This window comes from Crassostrea angulata, chromosome 5 (assembly GCF_025612915.1).
Source record: "Crassostrea angulata isolate pt1a10 chromosome 5, ASM2561291v2, whole genome shotgun sequence".
Classification (NCBI taxonomy): domain Eukaryota; kingdom Metazoa; phylum Mollusca; class Bivalvia; order Ostreida; family Ostreidae; genus Magallana; species Magallana angulata.
The window spans coordinates 61129506-61152391 of record NC_069115.1 but is presented as its reverse complement, the minus strand read 5'-3'; the positions used below and the strand labels follow the sequence as shown (position 1 = coordinate 61152391).

At 35.9% G+C, this 22886-nt stretch overlaps 1 protein-coding gene across 8 annotated transcripts in view; it reads left to right on the top strand.

Annotated features, from left to right (window-relative positions):
• LOC128183860 (EF-hand calcium-binding domain-containing protein 6-like) overlaps positions 1-22417 on the top strand; it is a 33884-nt gene extending 11467 nt beyond the window's left edge. For 3 of the 8 annotated variants that reach the window (XM_052853041.1, XM_052853046.1, XM_052853048.1), the window contains 19 exons: positions 473-514; positions 1393-1553; positions 1877-2011; positions 2373-2766; positions 7009-7157; positions 7322-7429; positions 8169-8291; positions 8460-8636; positions 9115-9292; positions 11030-11083; positions 11622-11692; positions 11908-12056; positions 12584-12858; positions 14442-14528; positions 14626-14711; positions 14898-14997; positions 20104-20160; positions 20746-20769; positions 21643-22417. In XM_052853041.1, the coding sequence (XP_052709001.1) occupies positions 473-514; positions 1393-1553; positions 1877-2011; positions 2373-2766; positions 7009-7157; positions 7322-7429; positions 8169-8291; positions 8460-8636; positions 9115-9292; positions 11030-11083; positions 11622-11692; positions 11908-12056; positions 12584-12858; positions 14442-14528; positions 14626-14711; positions 14898-14997; positions 20104-20160; positions 20746-20769; positions 21643-21861 (2589 nt within the window). In that variant the 3' untranslated portion in view covers positions 21862-22417. Of the gene's footprint in view, positions 1-472; positions 515-1392; positions 1554-1876; positions 2012-2372; positions 2767-7008; positions 7158-7321; positions 7430-8168; positions 8292-8459; positions 8637-9114; positions 9293-11029; positions 11084-11621; positions 11693-11907; positions 12057-12583; positions 12859-14441; positions 14529-14625; positions 14712-14897; positions 14998-16687; positions 16760-17084; positions 17167-20103; positions 20161-20745; positions 20770-21642 lie in introns of all 8 variants that reach the window. The other 5 variants (XM_052853042.1, XM_052853043.1, XM_052853045.1 and 2 more) reach the window with 5 other exon arrangements.
• Positions 22418-22886: the final 469 nt, after the last annotated feature.

Below are 22886 nucleotides of genomic sequence, written 5' to 3'. Positions count from 1 at the left end.
GGGTGTATTAAATTTACAAACATCAGGTCCTGGTTCTAGTACTAGGTTACTAAGGTGTCCACTGTAACATGTGCTGGGGTGGTAGATATCAGTTCACAGATATTTCAGTTCACAGATATCTCAGTTCACAGATATCTCATGTCCACAAGCTGATCGATATTACACATGTATCTTACAGGATCTTGATTCACTGGTATCTCAATTTAAAGATCTCAATTTACTGGTATCTCAATTTACAGGATCTTGATTCACTGGTATCTCAATTTACAGACATCACTTCTCCTGATACATGTATTTCTTAACTTTGTTTTAATCAAGATACATTGTTTGAAGAGATGACAGATTTCCATTATGTCTCCTTCAATTTGTTTACCATTTAGTAACATTAATACCATGGAAAGGTAATCATATTATCCGTGATTAATAAGAATCCTAGTTGTCTGATGGCCCGCCTATTGTGGTAACTTTGCAGGCAGTTCTCTGTAAGGTGGTGAACCGACGTCTCCCTGGCTTGGTAAGTTTCCATGGTGATGGAGCCTCATGTTGATGTTGTTAACTGTGGACTCCCAGAATTCCCTGAGATGTACAATATTATGTGTATACCCATATATGTATTACATGACATCTTTGTCAAATCCACTGTAACTTTCTAAATGTTTCAGCTGTATGTTTCTAATTCATTACTTGTACAATAAATCCAATGTCCCACAGAATGCCTGTTTAGACTGCATGAAGTACTTGATATTGTAGTTATAGTAGTGCTAACATGATTGACCTAATTTATACCTAGTCACTGGTTTTGTACCCTAATGCTGTCATCATGGTCTGGTATAGCGGTAATCCGGGGCACGCATGGATAACGCACTCATTGTTGTTGTTGTTTTTGTTGTTCTAAATGTCACCTCTTAAATAGTTCTCCTTGCCTGTTCCCCCACTCTTGTGTGTCTGTTGCTGTTTTGTCCTTTGCGTGTTTGTTGTTTTGCTTTGTAGAATAGACAAGAATCAATGGCAGCCTGAGATTTATTGGAAAGCAATCTCTGGAATAAATATGTAACACAGAGAGAGAGAGAGAGAGAGAGGAGAGAGAGAGACAGTCAGACAGACAGACAGACAGACAGACAGACAGACAGACAGAGACAGACAGACAGACAGACAGACAGACAGACAGACAGACAGACAGACAGACAGACCGAGAGTTGCAGTTGTTACAGTTGACAAGGACTTGATTAATTTTCACGTTTGTTTTTTAATTGAGTAAATTTTGTTGAACTTTGAAGTACACGTACAACAGAGATTGTGATGTTGTTCATTGTACCATGACGTTTGTGTTTTCTGTTGTCTGTTATATTGTTTTATTTCTTGACACCTTTTTCACCTGTCTTCTGTGTCTAGACAGTGCAGAAGGAGTGGGTGAGTCCGCTACAGCGGCTAGAGAAAGAGAAATGTCGTCACTACCCGGAGGCCGAGCTTATACGCACAGACACCATAGTTACCAACCCCTACCTGTCAGCGCCATACTCCGACACGCTGTTCAGGGAGAAAATACGCAACATGTGAGTATACAAACATGTGCTATAATACACCAAAACAAAACATGTACGTACACCAAAATGTGCTATGACACACCAATATGTAGCATGAATTAAACATAGGTGTGCTGTAATACACCCATATTTAATGTAATTATTCATACAAAATTGTGCTATGATATAAAACACAACATATACAGTACACAAAGATGTGCTATAACACACAAATATGCAACAAGAAAGTATGCAGATATGCTGTATGATAAACTAATACGTAACATAACAATATACATACACACCTGTCTTACCTGTTCTCCCTATTCTTACCCAAGCACTGTCTGTTACAGAGACGATGCAAGACAGGTCTTTCCCGCTGCATGTTTTCAGGCCAATGGAAGAATTGTGCCCCCGCAGCTTCGAGAGGCACACGCTCAACTCGGAATCTTCATGACAGACAGTGAATTCACATCACTATGGCAGCGGTGTGTGATTCCTCCTTAAAACTTTATTTACTATATTGTCACACAAATTATTGAACATGCCTGCCGTAAATTAGCATGTTGGATTTCTTGAACATCTTACATAGATGTGACTGAGTTGTATGTTGGAATCACATGGTCTTTCTGTCTGTCCACCTGTTTAAGACATGGTTCAGCAGTTTTCAGGACATAGAAGTAAAATCATCAAATTTGTCATGTAATGAGATGTAATGGGGAAAATCCTGATAAAATAAGTCCAGCATGATTTTAATGCAAGATGATTTTTATGCAACTTGTTTTGTTTTCTAAGGCTTCAAGGAAGAAAATATTAAAAAAGTAAAAATCACCTTCTGAACCATTACAGGTACGACAAAGAGGGTTTGGGAGCCATCAGGACCAGTCTATTCTTAAAACGGGCAGCCATAGATACCCGACCCAAAACATTTTCACACCGCAGCAAGACCTCTGTGGAGCTCAAGGTCAGACCGAAATCAGAGGCCAAGGTCGTGACCTTAACTCACAACAGTCAGACTGAGGAGAGTGAGCCTTCTGCACAGGATATACCAGGCGAGACTACACAAGAGACAGCAGAGCCAACCAAGGAAACAGACAACACTGACAAAAATAAAGCATCAGAGCTGGCAACCAGTAAAGACTCAGGGGAACCAGACAAAGGGGAGGAAATCAAGATCAATATCAGCCGCAAAAAGAAGGTTCAGCCAAAACTGGAGAACATCATAGACTGTCTACACTACAGGGTGAGTTATAGACTGTCTACAGGGTGAGTGATAGACTTTCTACACTACAGGGTGAGTTATAGACTGTCTACACTACAGGGTGAGTGATAGACTTTTTACACTACAGGGTGAGTGATAGACTTTCTACACTACAGGGTGAGTGATAGACTTTCTACACTACAGGGTGAGTGATAGACTGTCTACAGGGTGAGTTATAGACTGTCTACACTACAGGGTGAGTTATAGACTGTCTACACTACAGGATGAGTGATAGACTGTCTACACTACAGGGTGAGTGATAGACTTTCTACACTACAGGGTGAGTGATAGACTTTCTACACTACAGGGTGAGTGATAGACTTTCTACACTACAGGGTGAGTGATAGACTTTCTACACTACAGGGTGAGTGATAGACTTTCTACACTACAGGGTGAGTTATAGACTGTCTACACTACAGGGTGAGTTATAGACTGTCTACACTACAGGGTGAGTTATAGACTGTCTACACTACAGGGTGAGTTATAGACTGTCTACACTACAGGGTGAGTTATAGACTGTCTACAGGGTGAGTTAATATCATAGACTGCCTACACTACAGAGTGAGTAATAGAATGTCTACACTACATGGCGAGTTCATATCATAGACTGTCTACACTATAGAGTGAGTAATAGACTGTCTACACTACAAGGTTAGTTATAGACTGTCTACACTACAGTGTGAGTAATAGACTGTCTACACTACAAGGCTAGTAATAGACTGTCTACACTACAAGGCTAGTAATAGACTGTCTACACTACAAGGTTAGTAATAGACTGTCTACACTACAGTGTGAGTAATAGACTGTCTACACTACAAGGTGAATAATAGACTGTCTACACTACAGGGTGAGTTATAGACTGTTTACACTACAGAGTGAGTAATAGACTGTCTACACTACAGAGTGAATAATAGACTGTCTACACTACAGAGTGAGTAATAGACTGTCTACATTACAGGGTTAGTAATAGACTGTCTACACTATATAGTGAGTAATAGACTGTCTACACTATATAGTGAGTAATAGACTGTCTACACTATATAGTGAGTAATAGACTATCCACATTACAGGGTGTGTTGTAGACTGTTTAAGTACAGGTTAAGTTCTAGTAGACTGTCTATACTACAGCGCCTATTTTAAAATAGACAGTCTACACTACACTACAGCTAACCAAAAAGTTTATATGAGTAATCTTGGTCTTTGATAAATTTCTGGTTCATTAGTTTTGAGACACCAAAATAAATGAGACAATTTTTTTAAGTTTTTAGATTTTTTGAAAATATTTATTTGCCTTTTTAACACAGTTCATGTGATTTAAAAATATGTACCTTTGAAATATTTAAGGAATGAATCCAATATTTATTTGTTTTATACGATATAAAATGGTTTGGGGCAGATTACGCTTCATAAACCGCGAAGCTTTGAATTTGTGAAGAATTAAAAAATTTAAGTGTATACAACTTTATAAAATGATAAGATGTATAAAGCAATAAAGACTCTAAATACAGCTAAATAAGGCCTAAAATGACAAGAATTTGACCACCAAATTACATTTCTGCTGTAAAGTGGTCACATACACATGGGGGAAATTTTCACTAGTTACTCAGTAAGCTTAAAACCACATATAATGTTAACGTTCCCATGCACATGGTAAAAAGTTGAATCGAATGTAGGTAAATCATGCAACTCAATATTCAATATCCACATGTAGTGTTTGACTCCAGAAAATGCATACTTTACCAACAGTTTAAATTATCACTTTTACAGTATTAAGTTGCCTGTTAGATATAAATGTTAATCCACCCAACCTTGGGAATTATTTTTCCTAACCAGAACCAACATTTTACTAATTTTTTCAAACTAACAAAGACATTTTTAAAAAATATAATAAGCATTTAGAAAAAAAAAAATTAAATGGAGACTTAATGGTAACGACATACTGGTTACAGTGTTACATTTAAAAGCCTGCTCAGCCAAATTGGTTACATCAAATTTAAATGCACTCCAAAAATCAAAGAAAACAGTTTTTTAAATTTCTCTGTTTTGAGTAAATGTCATCATAAGCTAATTAAGTCAGTGGTATTTGTAGCCCTACAAATTTTGTATTAGATCTCTGGAAACTGATCAGAGATCAATAGGTTGTGTAATTGAGGGCCGATCCATGTGAAATCAATATGTCAATGTAATGAGGTGTAAGTAGGTAAATCAATTTTCTGGGAGTGTGGAATCAGGATTTCATCATAGCAACAGGTGTAAATAGATATCTACCTGAGAAAGGTGCGAGAACTCGGGTATTTATGGTAATGTTCCCAGACCTTTAAACCTGGAGCTGTGTTTAAAAGTGAAGAGTGTTGTCAGAAGATATAACATTAAATACCAGGTTGTGGAATTTAAGAGTGATCTGGTCCGAGAAATCAATGTTTATATAGGCATAGTAACTCGGTGTTTGTGTGTGTACGGCTGACTAGGAGAGGGGAGGTTTCTGGGTCAGGTTTTAGCTCGGTGGAGTAATTTCATGGTGGTACTGATCGTGACTCCATTGTGATGAATATGGTGACATGAAGGATTCTATATATGTGAGATTCCTGGAGTATATGTATTTATAAGTTCTGTGATTAATGTGTGAAAGGGCAGAGAGAGAGCTAATGAATTATAGGATATTCGTGCAGAAAGCAGTTCAGTGATTCCAAGGTTGAAATTCTGAGACAGCTATAATTAGAACGAGACTTAATATGATGGAGATAGTGGGATTTTCCAAGGTCGTGCATCAACGAACAAGCACCACCAGTACCGAGGTTCGCTGTCGTACATCAGTGGGCTTTAGGGCTGACCGTGGTCGTCCACAGTCCGCCTATATCCGCAGCAAGACCTCGCTCTCCATCACACGCTCTGTAACTGACCACTATGAGGTATAGAGTTGAGATTGGGTATAATATTTTCCCACAAGATGATGCACTCATGCATTGAGTACGGTGTTAGGTTAATTGGGATGGGGGGTCCTTATTGAAGGTATACAAACAATATGTATTACAAGATGTTAGTTGGATGATTTTTATTTAAGGTAAAGTTTGCGGCTTGCGTATTTTAGAAGCTGTTCCAAAGTTACATACCATTTGTTCACTATATGAAAGTCTTATTTCTCATGAAATTCAAATGATTTTGCCCGTCCCATTTTATAACTACAAAAGGTCAAATATCATGATTTCCAATTTTCATGTTGTCATGATGAAATGTAAACAATTTTATGAAAATATGTACATGTACATTTTATATGTGACTATTATGGGGGATATTTATGCTTAAAATGTTCCAAAATAATGTTACTATTTATATCATGATTCAATTTTATTAATTTCTGATGAACTATCTAAAAAAAGAATAAGATGCAGCAAAGTCTTAATTTTGGACTACTACTATGTAAAGGAAAACATCGTATTTGAAACCTTTCCAAGTCCACTTATTTCAGGAAAAATGTATCTCCGAATATGTGTAATCTGATGTTCCTAAAACACTATTCAAAACCATATGATGCAGACTTCATTTTTGTGGAACTTGATAAAATGCTTGTGTCCTGTTATTTTTTCATTGAAACTGCAAAACCATGGAAATTGAAAAAACCCTGAAATCAATTATGATGTCTTATAAATTTTGACGTCATAGCTGAAATAAAGGGTAGCTGGTGTTATGTCACAATGAAAATGTGTGAGTTATCTCCCTGTAACCGCAAACCTTACCTTAAAAACCTTTAGAAGCATATTCACCTTAAACAGTGATAACAGATCTTATATTATATCAATTGTTTGTAACTAGATTTAGATTGTATGTAAACTACCCTTACATACCTTTGCTGCAGCTATTCAGATATATTAATATATAAAACAATCATGCAAATAATATGTATTTAAAATAAGGTCTTTTTAGGGGTACAACACTGAGTGTACCAATTTCTATAATGTTATAGATATATGTCTGGTATTCCATATTAATCATGGGAATCTCAATTAAGCTAAGAGCTGGTAGATCCCTAAGCTTTAATTGGTTTCTTTTGAGTTTGAGTACTTGTGTGATGCCTTATAGCTGACATGACCTTTGACCTGTTGTTTAATTACAACTCTAATCTTTGAGGAGTCCTATAATGCCATGTTCTCAGCTTTTGACCTGTAGTGGTGTATGATTACTCTGTAATTGATACAACTCTAATCCCTTCATTTGATTTGATTGCAGTTTGAGGAGTCTTACAATGCCATGCTCTCAGCTTTTGACCTGTTTGACTACCTGAGTGATGGATACATTTCTCGCGTTGACTTCCGCCGCGTTCTCCAGGAGTTTGGTCTGAATATATCTGTGACCGACCTTGACAACTTCCTAGCAAGGTGAGGTGTGAATGATGGATGATTGTAATTGTATCATGAATTAACCTATAATCCTGAAGATGGAGTTGGTAGCTGTATTGTTAATTTCATTGTAATCACAGTCCTGAGTGAAAGATCACATTATGATTTAATACATTCTGTTTAATGTGTATACTGTTTTACAGAAATGGAGTGAGAACAATTCGTGGGCAGGTGAACTACAAGGAATTCCTGAACAAGTTTCAGAGTAAATCAGAAAACAGTGTCACAAACAGGGTTGTCACCAGCCAACAGTAAGTGGCAGAGAACAAGTTAAAAGAATGGGTATATCAGAGAACCAGTCAATAGAAAATGGGTATATCAGAGAACCAGTCAATTGAAAATGGGTATATCAGAGAACCAGTCAATAGAATATGGGTATATCAGAGAACCAGTCAATAGAACACGAGTAGATCAGAGAACCAGTCAATAGAACACGAGTATATCAGAGAACCAGTCAATAGAACACGAGTATACCAGAGAACCAGTCAATAGAATATGAGTATATCAGAGAACCAGTCAATAGAACACGAGTATATCAGAGAACCAGTCAATAGAACACGAGTATATCAGAGAACCAGTCAATAGAACACGAGTATATCAGAGAACCAGTCAATAGAACAGGGTTAGGGTTAGAGAACCAGTCTGTGGTACATGATTGTGGGAGACATGTACATGTATATGATAAAATGTGTGTCAGAGATTTAGTCAATGATAGACGAAGTCAACATATGTCAAAGAAAAATATCACAATAGATAGTGATGGACAATCAATTTAAAGATGATATTATGTAGCCTAAAATGTTGATATCTTTGAATCATGTAGAGACTACTGTTAATGGAAAATTAAACATTTGATGTAAAGAAATAAAAAGTACTGATGTATAGACTTTATTATATAAAGTATATGTATAGATCATTTATTTTATAACTGTACAGTGATTTGTGATTTATCAATGTCATAAGTGATGAATTCCATTCTATGATTTCCAGATTCCAGGATAAGAAGTTTCCAGCATGGCCCCTTCCTCAACACTCTTTGACTTCAGAAGAACTTGACGTTCGATTGGTCGATTTACTTCACGGAGATTTCCTCAAGCTGATCGGCTACTTCAAGTAATTGCTTTATATCAGAAAAAAAGGATCATTGCAGATTATTAAGCCAAACATGATGTTTTCTGCAACTTGTTCTTGTCAATGTAAGCAAGCTTTTACCAACAGACTGGGGGCTGGTCACTGTTGGAGTTTGTTGAGAGATATTTCAATGGTTGGCTTTTCCTTCAGGTCCTGTGACAAGTATGGTTTGGGTGTAATCACCCCCCACGAGTTCCGCAGCGGGATAGAGAAGCGGCTAGGGTACCCCATGTCTGAGCGTCAATGGGAGCAGGTGAAGTGTGATGTGGGACAGGACAGTGATGGACTGATCCCCTACAACAAGTTCCTCCAGATGTTTGACGTCCCGTTAGTATCCATTCTTCTCTATCATTATCATACATGTATCACTGTGATTCCATCTGCGTTCAGTATCTTAGTATCATTGTCTTCTAATTGTCAGCATCTTTACATAGTACTATTGGGTGATGAATCTTGAAGGACTTGGAATTTCAAAGTTTTAAATACCCAGTAATTTAAAAATTGGTGGACCCAATTGAAAAATTGAAAACATTAACTTCATATTGTCTTATATCCATTTCACTTCTCACGGGGACCGTGAATGGACTATTTATCTGATCAGAAACGCTGTGAAATCAGCAGATGCCTGGAGTAAATTATCATGACAGAATGGCGCTTAAACTGAGAGAACCATTTATCATGACAGAATGGCGCTTAAACTGAGAGAACCATTTATCATGACAGAATGGCGCTTAAACTGAGAGAACCATGTCATGATTTGACACTGATGACGACCTTGAATAACGTGACCTTGTGTTTGTTGTAGGCCTGGGTCGTGGAACAGGAAGCAGGAGGGAGGACTGGATGTCTGCCAGGTCGTCCCTGCCTCTATGGTGCAGTCCTCGGCAGTGGACCGACTCAGGGAGAAAGCCAAGACCTTCATGCACTCCCAGCCGGAGGCAGTCGGTGTCCAGCCCCAGGATAACATCAGAACCATCACTGATGTAAGTACCCAGTCACTGGTATAAGTACCCAGTCACTGATGTAAGTACCCAGTCACTGGTATAAGTACCCTGTCACTGATGTAAGTACCCAGTCACTGATGTAAGTACCCAGTCACTGGTATAAGTACCCAGTCACTGATGTAAGTACTCAGTCACTGATGTAAGTACCTAGTCACTGGTGTTAATACCCAGTCACTGATGTAAGTACCAAGTCTCTGGTGTAAGTACTCAGTCACTGGTATAAGTACCCAGTCACTGATGTAAGTACTCAGTCACTGGTATAAGTACCCAGTCACTGATGTAAGTACCCAGTCACTGGTGTAAGTTCTCAGTCACTGGTGTAAGTACTCAGTCACTGGTGTTAATACCCAGTCACTGATGGAAGTACCCTGTCACTGATGTAAGTACCCAGTCACTGATGTAAGTACCCAGTCACTGGTGTAAGTACTCAGTCACTGGTGTAAGTACTCAGTCACTGGTGTTAATACCCAGTCACTGATGTAAGTACCCTGTCATTGATGTAAGTACCCAGTCACTGGTGTAAGTACTCAGTCACTGATGTAAGTACCCTGTCACTGATGTAAGTACCCAGTCACTGGTGTAAGTACCCTGTCACTGATGTAAGTACTTAGTCACTGGTGTAAGTACCTAGTCACTGATGTAAGTACATAAGTACTTTACAAATTTATAATTTTCTACTCCAGAATGAAACCTTATTAAATACATATATGAGACTCCTTGACAAGGTTATAGTTTAAATGCTACTCAGGTGACCGTTAAGGCCTACTGGCCTCTTGTTTCTGTTAGCTACAACATATGTGATCTTTCTGATATACTGATTAATTACCTTCAGCCTGTGTATTTTTTCTGATATACTGATCAATAAGGGGTGCTTAATAGAAAGGCTTATTACTTTATGAGTTTTGCTTTCAGTATCTGTCAACAGAGGTATGCAATTTACAAAATCCATGTTTGAGTGATACCACAGTTGTCACCCTTGACTGAATCCACATGTTTCACACTGGAGTGAACTCACTGTGTGATCCCACCTATTTCTGTCTATCCCCCTTTGATTGGGTTCTAACATTGACTACACTTGGAATTTAATCATGTTGGACCAAAAAAACCTGTTGTACCAGTCCTTTGATTCAATTCCTTGATAATAGCACAATGTTACTAACTGTTTGTAATGTTTTTGTCTGCTCTATGGTTGTTGATATCATTTTACAAATCCAAAGGTAACATAATTAACTGCCATGAAAGCTGAAAGAAGTTTGTTTTATTTCCTACCAAAATGAAGATTGTTGTAAATATTGATTTATCTCAGCAAGCAATCAGTTAATTTCCACTTTCTGAAGTGAAAATAAATTTTATTCGAAATTTTGAAATATTTGAAACGTATTGCATCTTAGAATATGATAAGACTTTACTATACTAAGACTATGTTATATGATGCCATTTATTGAGGCGATTCTCGCAGTAATTTTTTAAATATGATGAACACTGACAACCCTCACAGAGAGTTTGTGCATCACATTCTTACACTTCTTTGAATTGATCACAATGTCAGTTTGTCACGGGGATATGTAAATGTAGGGCTGTTTGCCTGCTCTGTGTGGTATGAGTAACATTCATTATTATTCTGTACAATGTATCAAATAATGGAGCATTTGTCTCCCTGTTTATTTTGTGCTGAAACTAAATTCAGAAAAAAATAATAGAAACATTGTGTTGTAGGTGATGAAGATTTTAGAGGAGCTGTTTCGCAATAGATTCCACACTTTTGACAAGGTGAGAGCTTTAACTTTTTGTTTTTAAATGAGTACATATAAACATTATTCATGGTTTCAGCCCAGACATGCTAAAGATATTTAATAGATATTCCCTACATCATGTCTTATGATGTATGTTAGGACATGAATGTTAGGAAAATCTTCAGATATTTCTAGTCATGTAAAACTATGATCTACTGTAAATTATATTAATATTTCAACATTCATCTTTAAACATCGAGTTTTACCCTCATTAATATTTAAAAACTTTACTTAATTGGTAAGCTTTTTCATACAGAGTATTTTAGTATTAACTGAACATCGTTATTGATTATTAGCTTATATAGACTGTAGAAATACAGTTTATTTTTTATCAGTTTGCAAAAGAAATGTTTTATTGAATTGAAAAATCATGTCCAATAAACTTCTTGATAAATTCAGCATCTGATTTATTGGGTCGAACAAGGACACTTATTTTAATAGAGTGATCTTGTTTCTGATTTCAGCATTTTCAGGTTTAATATACATTAGTGATGTAATTTTCTTTACGATTTCAGCATTTTCAAGACATGGATCGTCGTAAGACAGGCAGGATGAGTAAATGGCAGTTCGGTGCCCTGCTTCGACTGTGAGTTTCTTTCTCTCTATAAAATACAGTTGAGGTTGTTGTTTTTTTTTTCTTTAATAAAATTCGGCAAGAAAAAATACTTAAGTGAAAATATGAGATAAGATGCAATTTAGTTATCTATTTTTATAAGATATCATTTTATTGATTGGAACTTGTTGTTGGAATTGATGTTTTGCTTGATCGAGGTCTGTAAGGAAATTTCTGTTTTGTTGCAGATGTGGAGTTAGCTTGACAAACTCGGAGCTGGATCGAGTCTGGGTCCGACTCAATGTTTCCAATGATGGAATGTACAGCTACAAGTCCCTCATCAAAGCGTTCGCTCACAAACAGACCGGGCAGGATGTCAGGAGGGAACAGACAGACAGTGAGTCTCGGCCAGCGTTAGGTCTGAGTACCAATAGTTGTTATTATGTGGTGGATTAATTCCTACCTCTTTGATTGGCTAATATCCAACAATGTAGAAAAGATAAAATGTTATATTCACCTGCATGTGACCTTGGAGGTCAATATAACATTTGATTTTTTATACATTGGACTAAAAATAGATCGTCCAGTGAAATATTGCATTTCTTAATTTGTTTGGCTATGGCTTCAAGCTAAAAACTTCCTTTCATAACACTCAATTTGATTAGTCTGTATCAAATCATCGCTGAATCACGTAATAATACAATTATATTATTATTATAGCTGGGTTTTTTATAAATATGATGATATAGCTACCCTCAAAGTACATTATTGTACTTCTCGGGTAGCTAAATCATTGTGTTGACCTAAATAACAGTAATAATTGTATGATATTGCACTCTCTATGCAGTGTTATGTTTTAATATTGCTTCTATCATGGCCTCGGTGATATTTAAATTCTACAAGTGCTGTGATTTGGTATTGAAGGTGACACTAGAGAGATGATCGAAACTGCTAAAAGAGTGCAGCGAGAGAGAAGGGAGAAGAGCGTGTCATCCCAACAACAGAAAACCACCACCACCGTCACCACCAACACAGGAGAGGTAGCCACCACCACCCAAACCACCACCGTGGCTTCTGTAACAGAGAACAACACAAAAACCACCACCGTCGACACTGTTGTAGCAGAGAAGGCCCCAGGCACGGCCTTGTCAATCAAAAGTCAGCGAACCAGGGACCTCCTTAACAAAATCAAGTCTCAGGTGAGGAAAAGTGAAGCAAAGGCCTTTGTGAAAGAAAGTGAATCAAAGGCCTTGGTGAGAGAAAGTGAAGCAAAGGCCCTGGTGAGAGAAAGTGAATCAAAGGCCTTGGTGAGAGAAAGTGAAGCAAAGGCCCTGGTGAGAGAAAGTGAATCAAAGGCCTTGGTGAGAGAAAGTGAATCAAAGGCCCTGGTGAGAGAAAGTGAATCAAAGGCCTTGGTGAGAGAAAGTGAATCAAAGGCCCTGGTGAGAGAAAGTGAATCAAAGGCCTTGGTGAGAGAAAGTGAAGCAAATGCCCTGGTGAGAGAAAGTGAAGCAAAGGCCTTGGTGAGAGAAAGTGAAGCAAAGGCCCTGGTGAGAGAAAGTGAAGCAAAGGCCTTGGTGAGAGAAAGTGAATCGAAGGCCCTGGTGAGAGAAAGTGAATCAAAGGCCTTGGTGAGAAAAAGTGAATCAAAGGCCCTGGTGAGAGAAAGTGAAGCAAAGGCCCTGGTGAGAGAAAGTGAATCAAAGGCCTTGGTGAGAGAAAGTGAATCAAAGGCCCTGGTGAGAGAAAGTGAATCAAAGGCCTTGGTGAGAGAAAGTGAATCAAAGGCCCTGGTGAGAGAAAGTGAAGCAAAGGCCCTGGTGAGAGAAAGTGAAGCAAAGGCCCTGGTGAGAGAAAGTGAAGCAAAGGCCCTGGTAAGAGAAAGTGAATCAAAGGCCTTGGTAAGAAAAAGTGAAGCAAAGGCCCTGGTGAGAGAAAGTGAATCAATGGCCTTGGTGAGAGAAAGTGAATCAAAGGCCTTTGTGAAAGAAAGTGAATCAAAGGCCTTGGTGAGAGAAAGTGAATGGATCAACAACAAAAAAAGGATGTTTACAAATTGAAAAAAACTGGACAGACTTTTGTGTTGATAGAGCCATTAGTTGTTTACATACAAACTTATTTACAAAACTGTTTTACAAAATCCACAGAAATTGATGCTTTAAAAGACATGCATCAATGAAACCACACAAATATAAGGCAATAATTTACAAGTTTCTAGACCAAAAAGTATCAATTAGGCATTATTATATTAAGGTGGAATAACACACCCGGAAAAAATCACTCAAATCAACAGTAAATTATTTGATTATAAAAGGTATAATGATAGATAAACTGAAAATATGTCAAATAAGCAGGAAATTTGCAGTTTTGGGATAAAAAATGAATATCGAAAAAATTCAATTCAGTAACAACAGAGGCTCCTGCAGTATTCGAACTTGGTAGGTATGGATCACAAACCTTTATCCACTTTATCCACTCAGCTATGGAGTAAGTTACAGATTGCAGTTGATGAAATCCTTTTAATAGAACGAAATGTTGTTTCGATTAGAGGTCAGCCATTTTGTAATGATGTGTTATTCCACCTTAACAAAGAATTTAGACTTATGTCTTATACTAAGGAGAAATCCGTCAAATATAGTTTTACATATTAAACGTAAAATTTTAACTGAAGAAATCTTTAAATAAAATAAGGTGATATGATGATTTTCTAATTCCTATTAAATTGTTTATTTAATTTATGTCTATTAGTTAAAAAATACTTTAATATTCTTCCTTTTGTTAGGTGGTTGGAAATTGGGAAGGATTAAAGACAGTTTTTAAATTCATTGATAAAAATGGCAACGCAACTATTTCCATCTCTGATATGAAGGTAAGACTACTTTATAAAGCAGAAAGAGATTTATATAGTTTTGAACTTTTTGTGAAACATGAATTAAACAATCTGTATTTTTAATTCCTTTGTTTAGGAGGTTTTAAATACCATGAAGTTTCCAATGTCTGAAGAAGACAAACGTGATCTGTGTCAAAGATTTGACCTACAACGAAATGGAAGGTAGGGGAAACAACTGATAAAAAAAGAATGAGGAAAAAGAGATATTTTATGTTAGAAAGTGTCCAGTATTCAAAGTGAAACTGATCCAGTATATCAACAAAAATAAGAGCACTATACACATATTATTTCTTTTGTTATGGCATGTACAGAATATTGACTTCCTTTTCCTGTCACTTTTACCTGTAGGTTCCACTACCTGGAATTTATGAAGTGCTACTCCCAGAACCCTCCTCACCTGTCCAAATCTCAGGTCTTCAGCAAACACACGCACAAACTAGAGAGAAAGGTAAACCAGGTCAAATAAAAACAAAGCAAACTACCGATATATGTGAATGTCAAAAATCTAATTCAAATGGCTATTACTCAATGTCAAATATCCATGTCTAAAATCCAGCTGTCAGCAATTGTAAATGTCAATGTTGTCCACCATTGAAGGTCAGAACTCACAACTAAAGGTCAGGACTATATAGGTCAGATATTTAGGGCTATAGGTCAGATATTCCAGACTGTGATCAGCTATCAAGGAATAAAGGTCAAATGTCAAGTTGTAAGGTCACAGCATTGATAACTCAGTATAATGTTTAATGACATATCACAATGTCAGAAGTGTAGATCAGTTAAGGTCTCTAAAGAAAGGACACTTGATTCTACCTTTATAATAGCTTTCAAGTTAAAGGCTGAAGATTAAGTCCAGTTTATTAACATGTTCCTAATGATGTTTTTATTCATTTACATTCATTGCTACTCCTGATTTACAAATATTTCTATGCTTCAGTTCTGTATTGTGCTCTGCTTTGTTTAGTTAAAGAACGAGCATTCACATTTTTTTTTAAAATGCACCACATTCTAGGTATATGTATGTCATGCGACTGATAAAAAAAATTTAGAAAATTACTGTATACAGGGTTATTTTTGCCCCATATTTTTTTCACCCTCCTACAGTTGCAAACAACTTCGCCCCATCTTGAATTTGCCCAGACACAGTTGTGTAAATTTGATATTCTTTCTGACAAGTAAACAATTTTAAAATAGAATTCACACAGATTTCAATTTGCCTACTGGCAACTAGGGCTAAAGGGATGAAAAAAAAACCGGGGATGAATATTTCCCTGTATACAGCAACATGAAATTGAAAGGTGTGTGTAGATAAGTGAGGTGTGCTGTAAAAGTGCTTGTAAAACATGATAGAATATGGATGCATCTTCAAAGAATACTGAAATGGTGTCATACATAAAATATGGCATGAAAAAAGTACAGAAATAATCCATGTGAACGTGCATGTAGAAATATGAACATGAAGGAAAACACATACACCATGACATAACATATACCAATGTAGAAGGAATATAGTACAGGTGTTATGTGTTATCAAAGTAGATATGATAGAATGTCAAGTTAATATAATGCAGGAGTAATTGAAAACACATCAAATGTAGGTAGATTTAGGGAAATTCAGAATCGATTTGCATTAAAAGTACCAAAACAGTTTCATTTTTTTTTATATCAGTAAAAATCAATGAAAAATAAAGTAGTTTGCCTTAGACACTGTATCTCATATACTAATACATCTAGCATGATATGTACTGTTGTATGTAGATGATACACATTGGCCCTAGAGTGTATGAGATCTAGTGTTAGATGGACCCTGACTAATTGTTGATATATGTTATGTATATATAATGATTGTTGATATATATTCCAAGGCCAACTAAGTGAAAGTGAGTACGGAGTGACAGACTGACTTGTGTTGTACACATCTCTAGCTGCATGCAAGCATTACTACAGCATTTACCTTCAGTATTCAGCATATACAGCATACTACAGCATACAACCATACTGCAGCATACCACAGCATAAACTGCTACAGCAGGCTAACGCTTGGATTGTTAGTGTCTTCTACACACTGTCAAACTTAGTCACATTTGTACTTTGCTGTAGAGTTTTTCCTCACAATAAATTACTGTGTGATGTTCCAGAGGTCAACATACTATTCTAAGTGGGCAAGACAAGCTAGATGACCTCCAAACACAAAGGTCACTGATCCCAAGGTATACACCTTTTTGACCCTATTTAATTAACAAAAAGATTGATATGTTACACATACAATATGTCACCTTATTAATTAATCCACACCTGGTATTTTTATGTCACCCATTACCATAACTAGTCCAACAAGGAACAAATTGTAATCCAGCAAACTCACAACAAGCCACCACCATCACCCACTATATCTATATTTCTTCTTAATATGATGATCTAGTATCAGCTTGTACTAGTATCACACAAGAGAATATTTGTTTCCATTTAAATAGAAACTGTTGAACTGTTTACCTAGTACATCTTTATGTAGACAACTAATATTTGTGTTTACAGTTACCAAAGCGACGTAATGTTTCTCCAACACCTTCCTTTATGTCATGGACTATCCCTGACAACCAAAACCATAGCAACAGAAGTAAACTAATAACCCTGTTTGCCTCACAGTTTATTGATACAGCTAATTTTGATATACAAGTTTTATTTTAACAGTTTGCATAAAATAACAAGCATTGGTTGGTGTCTGTGCTGTGAACTGTTGATTGGAGTTTTAGAAATATTTTTTTTTCAGCCAGAGTTCATACTATAATATGTTAGATTGAAATAAAAATTGAAATCGATGGTATGAACTTTGATAAGATATTTAAGTAAAAACATATGTTAATTCAATATCCTTGCCCAACAAGCAATATTCCTGCCAGAACATACATTATCTCTACCAGTACAAACAATATCCCAGTCAGTACAAACAATATCCCAGTCAGCACAAACAATATTCCTGCCCAACAAACAATATTCCTGCCCAACAAACAATATCCCTGCCAGAACATACAATATCCCTGCCAGAACATACAATATCCCTGCCAGTACAAACAATAGTCCTGCCCAACAAACAATATCTTAGTCCTACAAACAATATCCTAGTCCTACAAACAATATCTTTGACATACAAACTCCATCTTTGCCTTTCAGACAATATTCCTGCCCTTAAAGCAATACTTATGTCTTGCAAACAATACTCATGTCTAACAAACATTAGCTTTGCCCTACAAACCATATATTTGCCCTACAAACCATATCTTTGCCTTACAAACCATATCTTTGCCCTACAAACAATATCTTTGCCCTACAAACAATATCTTTGCCCTACAAACAATATCTTTGCCTTACAGACAATATTCCTATCCAAAAGGCAATATCCCAGTCCTACAAAGAATACTCATGTCTAACAAACATTTTATTTGTCCTACAAACAACATCCCGGTCCTAAAGACAGTTATCTGTTCTTAAAAACATTAGGCTATTCCTATCCTGCATACAAAATTCATTTTTGTAAAGAATATTTTTGTCCTACAATCATTACCCCTCTCAAAAATGTACAAATTGTATTCCTGTCCTTCAAACAATATTCCTCTTCTACTAACCATTATTCGGGGGGGGGGGGGTTCTGACAAATGTCGAGATTAACAGGATATATCCCTGTCTTATGAACATCTCTGTTTAAGTTTTTCCCTATCATATAAACAATATTACTGCTCTACAGACAACATGCCTACCCAAAGAACGATAGCCCTGTTCTTAAGAAACTACCCATATCATATAGACACCATCTCTCCCATATAAAGAGCATGTTCTGTCCCTTAAACAACGTTTCCTCTCCATCAGACAATATACGTATCATACAGACACTATCCGTTTCCTTCAGACAATATCCCTGTCTTACATGTACCGTGTTATGTACCATAATATCCCTCTCCCATGTACAGTATCCATGTTGTGCAGACTATATCCATTTTCTACGGATATAAAACCTTGTTTTTCAAACCACATCCCTGTAATTCACTTACTTAATGCCCTTCAGTCCTACTTTCACCAACTCTGTCATACAGACAATTTAACTATCCGAAAAACTATTTACCTTTAAAAGTGAAACAATATTCCTGTACAACAAACACCATCTTTGTCCTACAGATAAAATCTTTGTGTTACAAACATCGTCCATGTTTTACAGACAATATCCCTGTCTAACAGACAATATCCCTGTCTAACAGGCAATATCCCTGTCTAACAGACAATATCCCTGTCTAACAGACAATATCCCTGTCTAACAGGCAATATCCCTGTCTAACAGACAATATCCCTGTCTAACAGACAATATCCCTGTCTAACAGGCAATATCCCTGTCTAACAGACAAAATCCCTGTCTAACAGGCAATATCCCTGTCTAACAGACAAAATCCCTGTCTAACAGACACTATTCCTGTCTAACAGACAATATCTCTGTCTAACAGACAATATCCCTGTCTAACAGGCAATATCCCTGTCTAACAGACAATATTCCTGTCTAACAGACAATATCCCTGTCTAACAGACAATATCCCTGTCTAACAGGCAATATCCCTGTCTAACAGACAATATCTCTGTCTAACAGACAATATTCCTGTCTAACAGACAATATCTCTGTCTAACAGACAATATCCCTGTCTAACAGACAATATTCCTGTCTAACAGACAATATCCCTGTCTAACAGGCAATATCCCTGTCTAACAGACAATATCCCTGTCTAACAGACAAAATCCCTGTCTAACAGACAATATCTCTGTCTAACAGACAATATCCCTGTCTAACAGACACTATTCCTGTCTAACAGACAATATTCCTGTCTAACAGACAATATCTCTGTCTAACAGACAATATCCCTGTCTAACAGACAATATTCCTGTCTAACAGACAATATCCCTGTCTAACAGACAAAATCCCTGTCTGACAGACAATATCTCTGTCTAACAGACAATATTCCTGTCTAACAGACAATATCCCTGTCTAACAGACAATATTCCTGTCTAACAGACAATATCCCTGTCTAACAGACAAAAACGCTGTTCTACAGACATATTTTCTTTCTTGAAACCAATTATCTCTGTTGAATGAACAATAATTCTCTCCTACAGACATTATTCCAGTCCAAAAAAACTATATCCATAATATGCATACATTACGTTCTTCTACAAACACTTTCACTATCCTTCAAGCAACATATCAACCATTGTGAAAAAAGTCACTTGATCTATCATGCAGTTATTAACTGAGACGGTCTTTTACGCACTATTCTTTATATTTTGCCAAAGGAAAAGTGTCAGGGTCAGATAATGACATATGTGTTATACTAAAATTCCAATTCACTAATGTTAATTTATCTACATGTATTTGAAATGTTGCATTTTACTTATTTGAAATTATTAACATGATGACAACAGCTTTTTTTTATATGCTGATTTGCCACTAAGAATGAGTTAGTTATCCAGATGCTGTGGTTCTAATTGTTACTAACAGCAGGTCTTTATTTTTACACAGCAGCGTGATATTAAATCAGCCACGGTAGGATTGGTAATCAGTAACATTCATCAAAAGGTGAAAACATGTTGTAGTGTCCGACTTGTTGTACCTTGTTTGTTAGAAGAGCTCATTTTCTAAATCACTGAATCTGATGAATGCCAGCAATTTCCACTTTGAAATAAGATCTATGTTTTTGATTATATGATTCAGGTATCAAAATGTAAACATCTAAATAATCAGTTTAATTATTTTTTCCCTTTACTTAAAACGTATTTTGTTTGAGTTAATGCTTTTTTCATGCTACAGAAAAGATCATTTTACTTAATTGTTTTAAACGAATCTTTGCTGGTAGATTGGTTTTGGTGAAACCTATCTCAATATTATTATTATTTTATTTTATTTTTTGTATTTATTGTTCTTTGTTTTTGGTTCATTAGAGAATTTAAGATCACCTGTTTTCCAGTATCTGCTATAAAATTTCATTCTTGACTTATCTAGAACTTTAGGCAAATTCCAACCAAACTTGGCACCGAGCACTTAAAATCTATATCACAGGACATGCTTATGTCAACAGGAAAGCTTCTCCATAACTCTAGATTCCATTACGTTCAAACCAATACAAAAAAATTATAATATAATTAATTTTCTTTTTTTCCACAGATCACAAGAAAATTGAAATTAAATGTAATTTGATGGTGACACATTTTAAGAACATATTTATTTCTGGATTAAGGGGGCTGGATGGTTGTCGTCAGTTTATCCTATATAAATCTCATTAAGGAGGAGAGCTTAACATATAGATGTAGGAAAATATTCAAATCTAAAACTTAAATAATGTAACTTTTAATCGAAGCAAGAAAAATGACGTCACAATGCATTTGAACGTCAGATGAACGCAAGAGGCTTTATTGATTCACTGACCGAATGTAGTTTTGATTTATTGGGTTACCTTTATGCAATCAATGCACTGTAGAGAAAGTTGCAGGGTAAACTAATTTTATGGCTAGATGAATTATCTCTAGATGTTGAAAGTCGATCTAATGGGTAATATTTTGACCGCCCAGCCTCCTTATGAACTGCTTTTTTCACGCTGAACTAAATTGTTGTTGTAAAGAGTTGTTTAGTTTTGTATTATTTTGTCTGTATTATCAGATAGAACTGTTTGTTTTGTATTACGTTGTTAGTGTTGCGTAACATGCTACAATCAGCTTCAGTTACAACCAAGGAAAATGATGAAATATATTTAGCTTTAGGATGCAATAGTTCAACAATCCATTATGGTATCCTAAACTGTCTTCATGTATTAGTCTAACGAATCATACATGGACCATTATAGTCTCAGTGCATGACCACGTATATTAAACTTAGATTAAAGCTAATATCTGTTTAAATTATTTTTATGTATAATGAATAATTATAATGAATAATTATTATTACATCTTAAAAATCTGTACCTTTCTGTTTCGCACTCCGATGTCTTTGGATATACTTTAAAAATACCAATCTATATATACATAATTATCATACATATACTCAATTTTGTTCATGTTATTTCAGTTAATGTCAGAGCACAAAAACTTGCGGCGAGCGTTTCGTAAGTTGGACATAAATCGGCGAGGTGAGCTGGGGATTTCCGACTTCCGCCGGGCTCTGGTGGGCTGTAACATTCGGGTCTCTAACGAAGATTTCTACCACATCCTGAGCGAGTTTGACCAGGAAATGAAGGGCTCTGTCTCATACAACGACTTCCTCTCCACATTTGTCGACAATTTGTGATCAAGAGCACCTGTTTCTGAAAAGAACTATAGTTTGGTCAACGTCATCGTAACATTATGATACTGAGGATGTTGATGATTATTTTCAATGTTTTTAGGGGTCTCTTATTCTGTGATACTTCTGGTATTGTTCTTTTAGGCTTTAAAATTTAACAAAACACATGTACATTAATTCTATCTTTGTTGATTTAATAACAAATTTTAATGGATTTATTGTTTGTTAATTATCTATATGATTGTATGGTATCTATTTTGTTGATATATTTTGTTTTTTCTGTTTATGAATTGAAGCATGTCTGTGATAAGGAATAACTTCGTTTGTCAATGTAACCAGATTTATTTAAAATATTAACTAGTGCCTGTTTCTATTAAAATGTATAATGTTAGTCCGTGTTTTCAGCGGATAAGATGCTTGCATAATAGAGATAGATAGAAAGTCCTTTTTTCTACTATGTATTATGTTACAGTAGTTTTACCTCAACTAATTGTAATAATTTCTTAATTATCAGAAAATTAACCGTCCATAGTTTTTTTTAAATAAAAATCCATGTTAAGAATTTTAAGTTTTTGTTTGTTACATATTAAAAAGCATCGAGTGCTATATTAAAGTTGAGGTTTGTATAACTTAGCTGCAGGAAATATTTGTTGCAAAATTCAAAATACGAAAATGAAAATATAATACCTTAAGGACTGTTTGATTTAAAATGACAATATGATACAGAGAACTGTTTGATTTAAAACGACAATATGATACAGAGGACTGTTTGATTTAAAATGACAATATGATACAGAGGACTGTTTGATTTAACCTGACTTGAAATCAAATGTCCTATGGTTATTTTGGATGTTTTCCACGGTAAATAACCACTTTTTCCACCAAAAGGAAAACACCGTTTATTCAAACCATCCTCTGAGAACCACATAGCAGAAGCCTGAATTTGATTTAATCATTAAGAGGCCACAATTTATGCTTGAAGTATATATTTCAAAAAGTGAATTCACTCTAACCACATACTTTGATAAAAG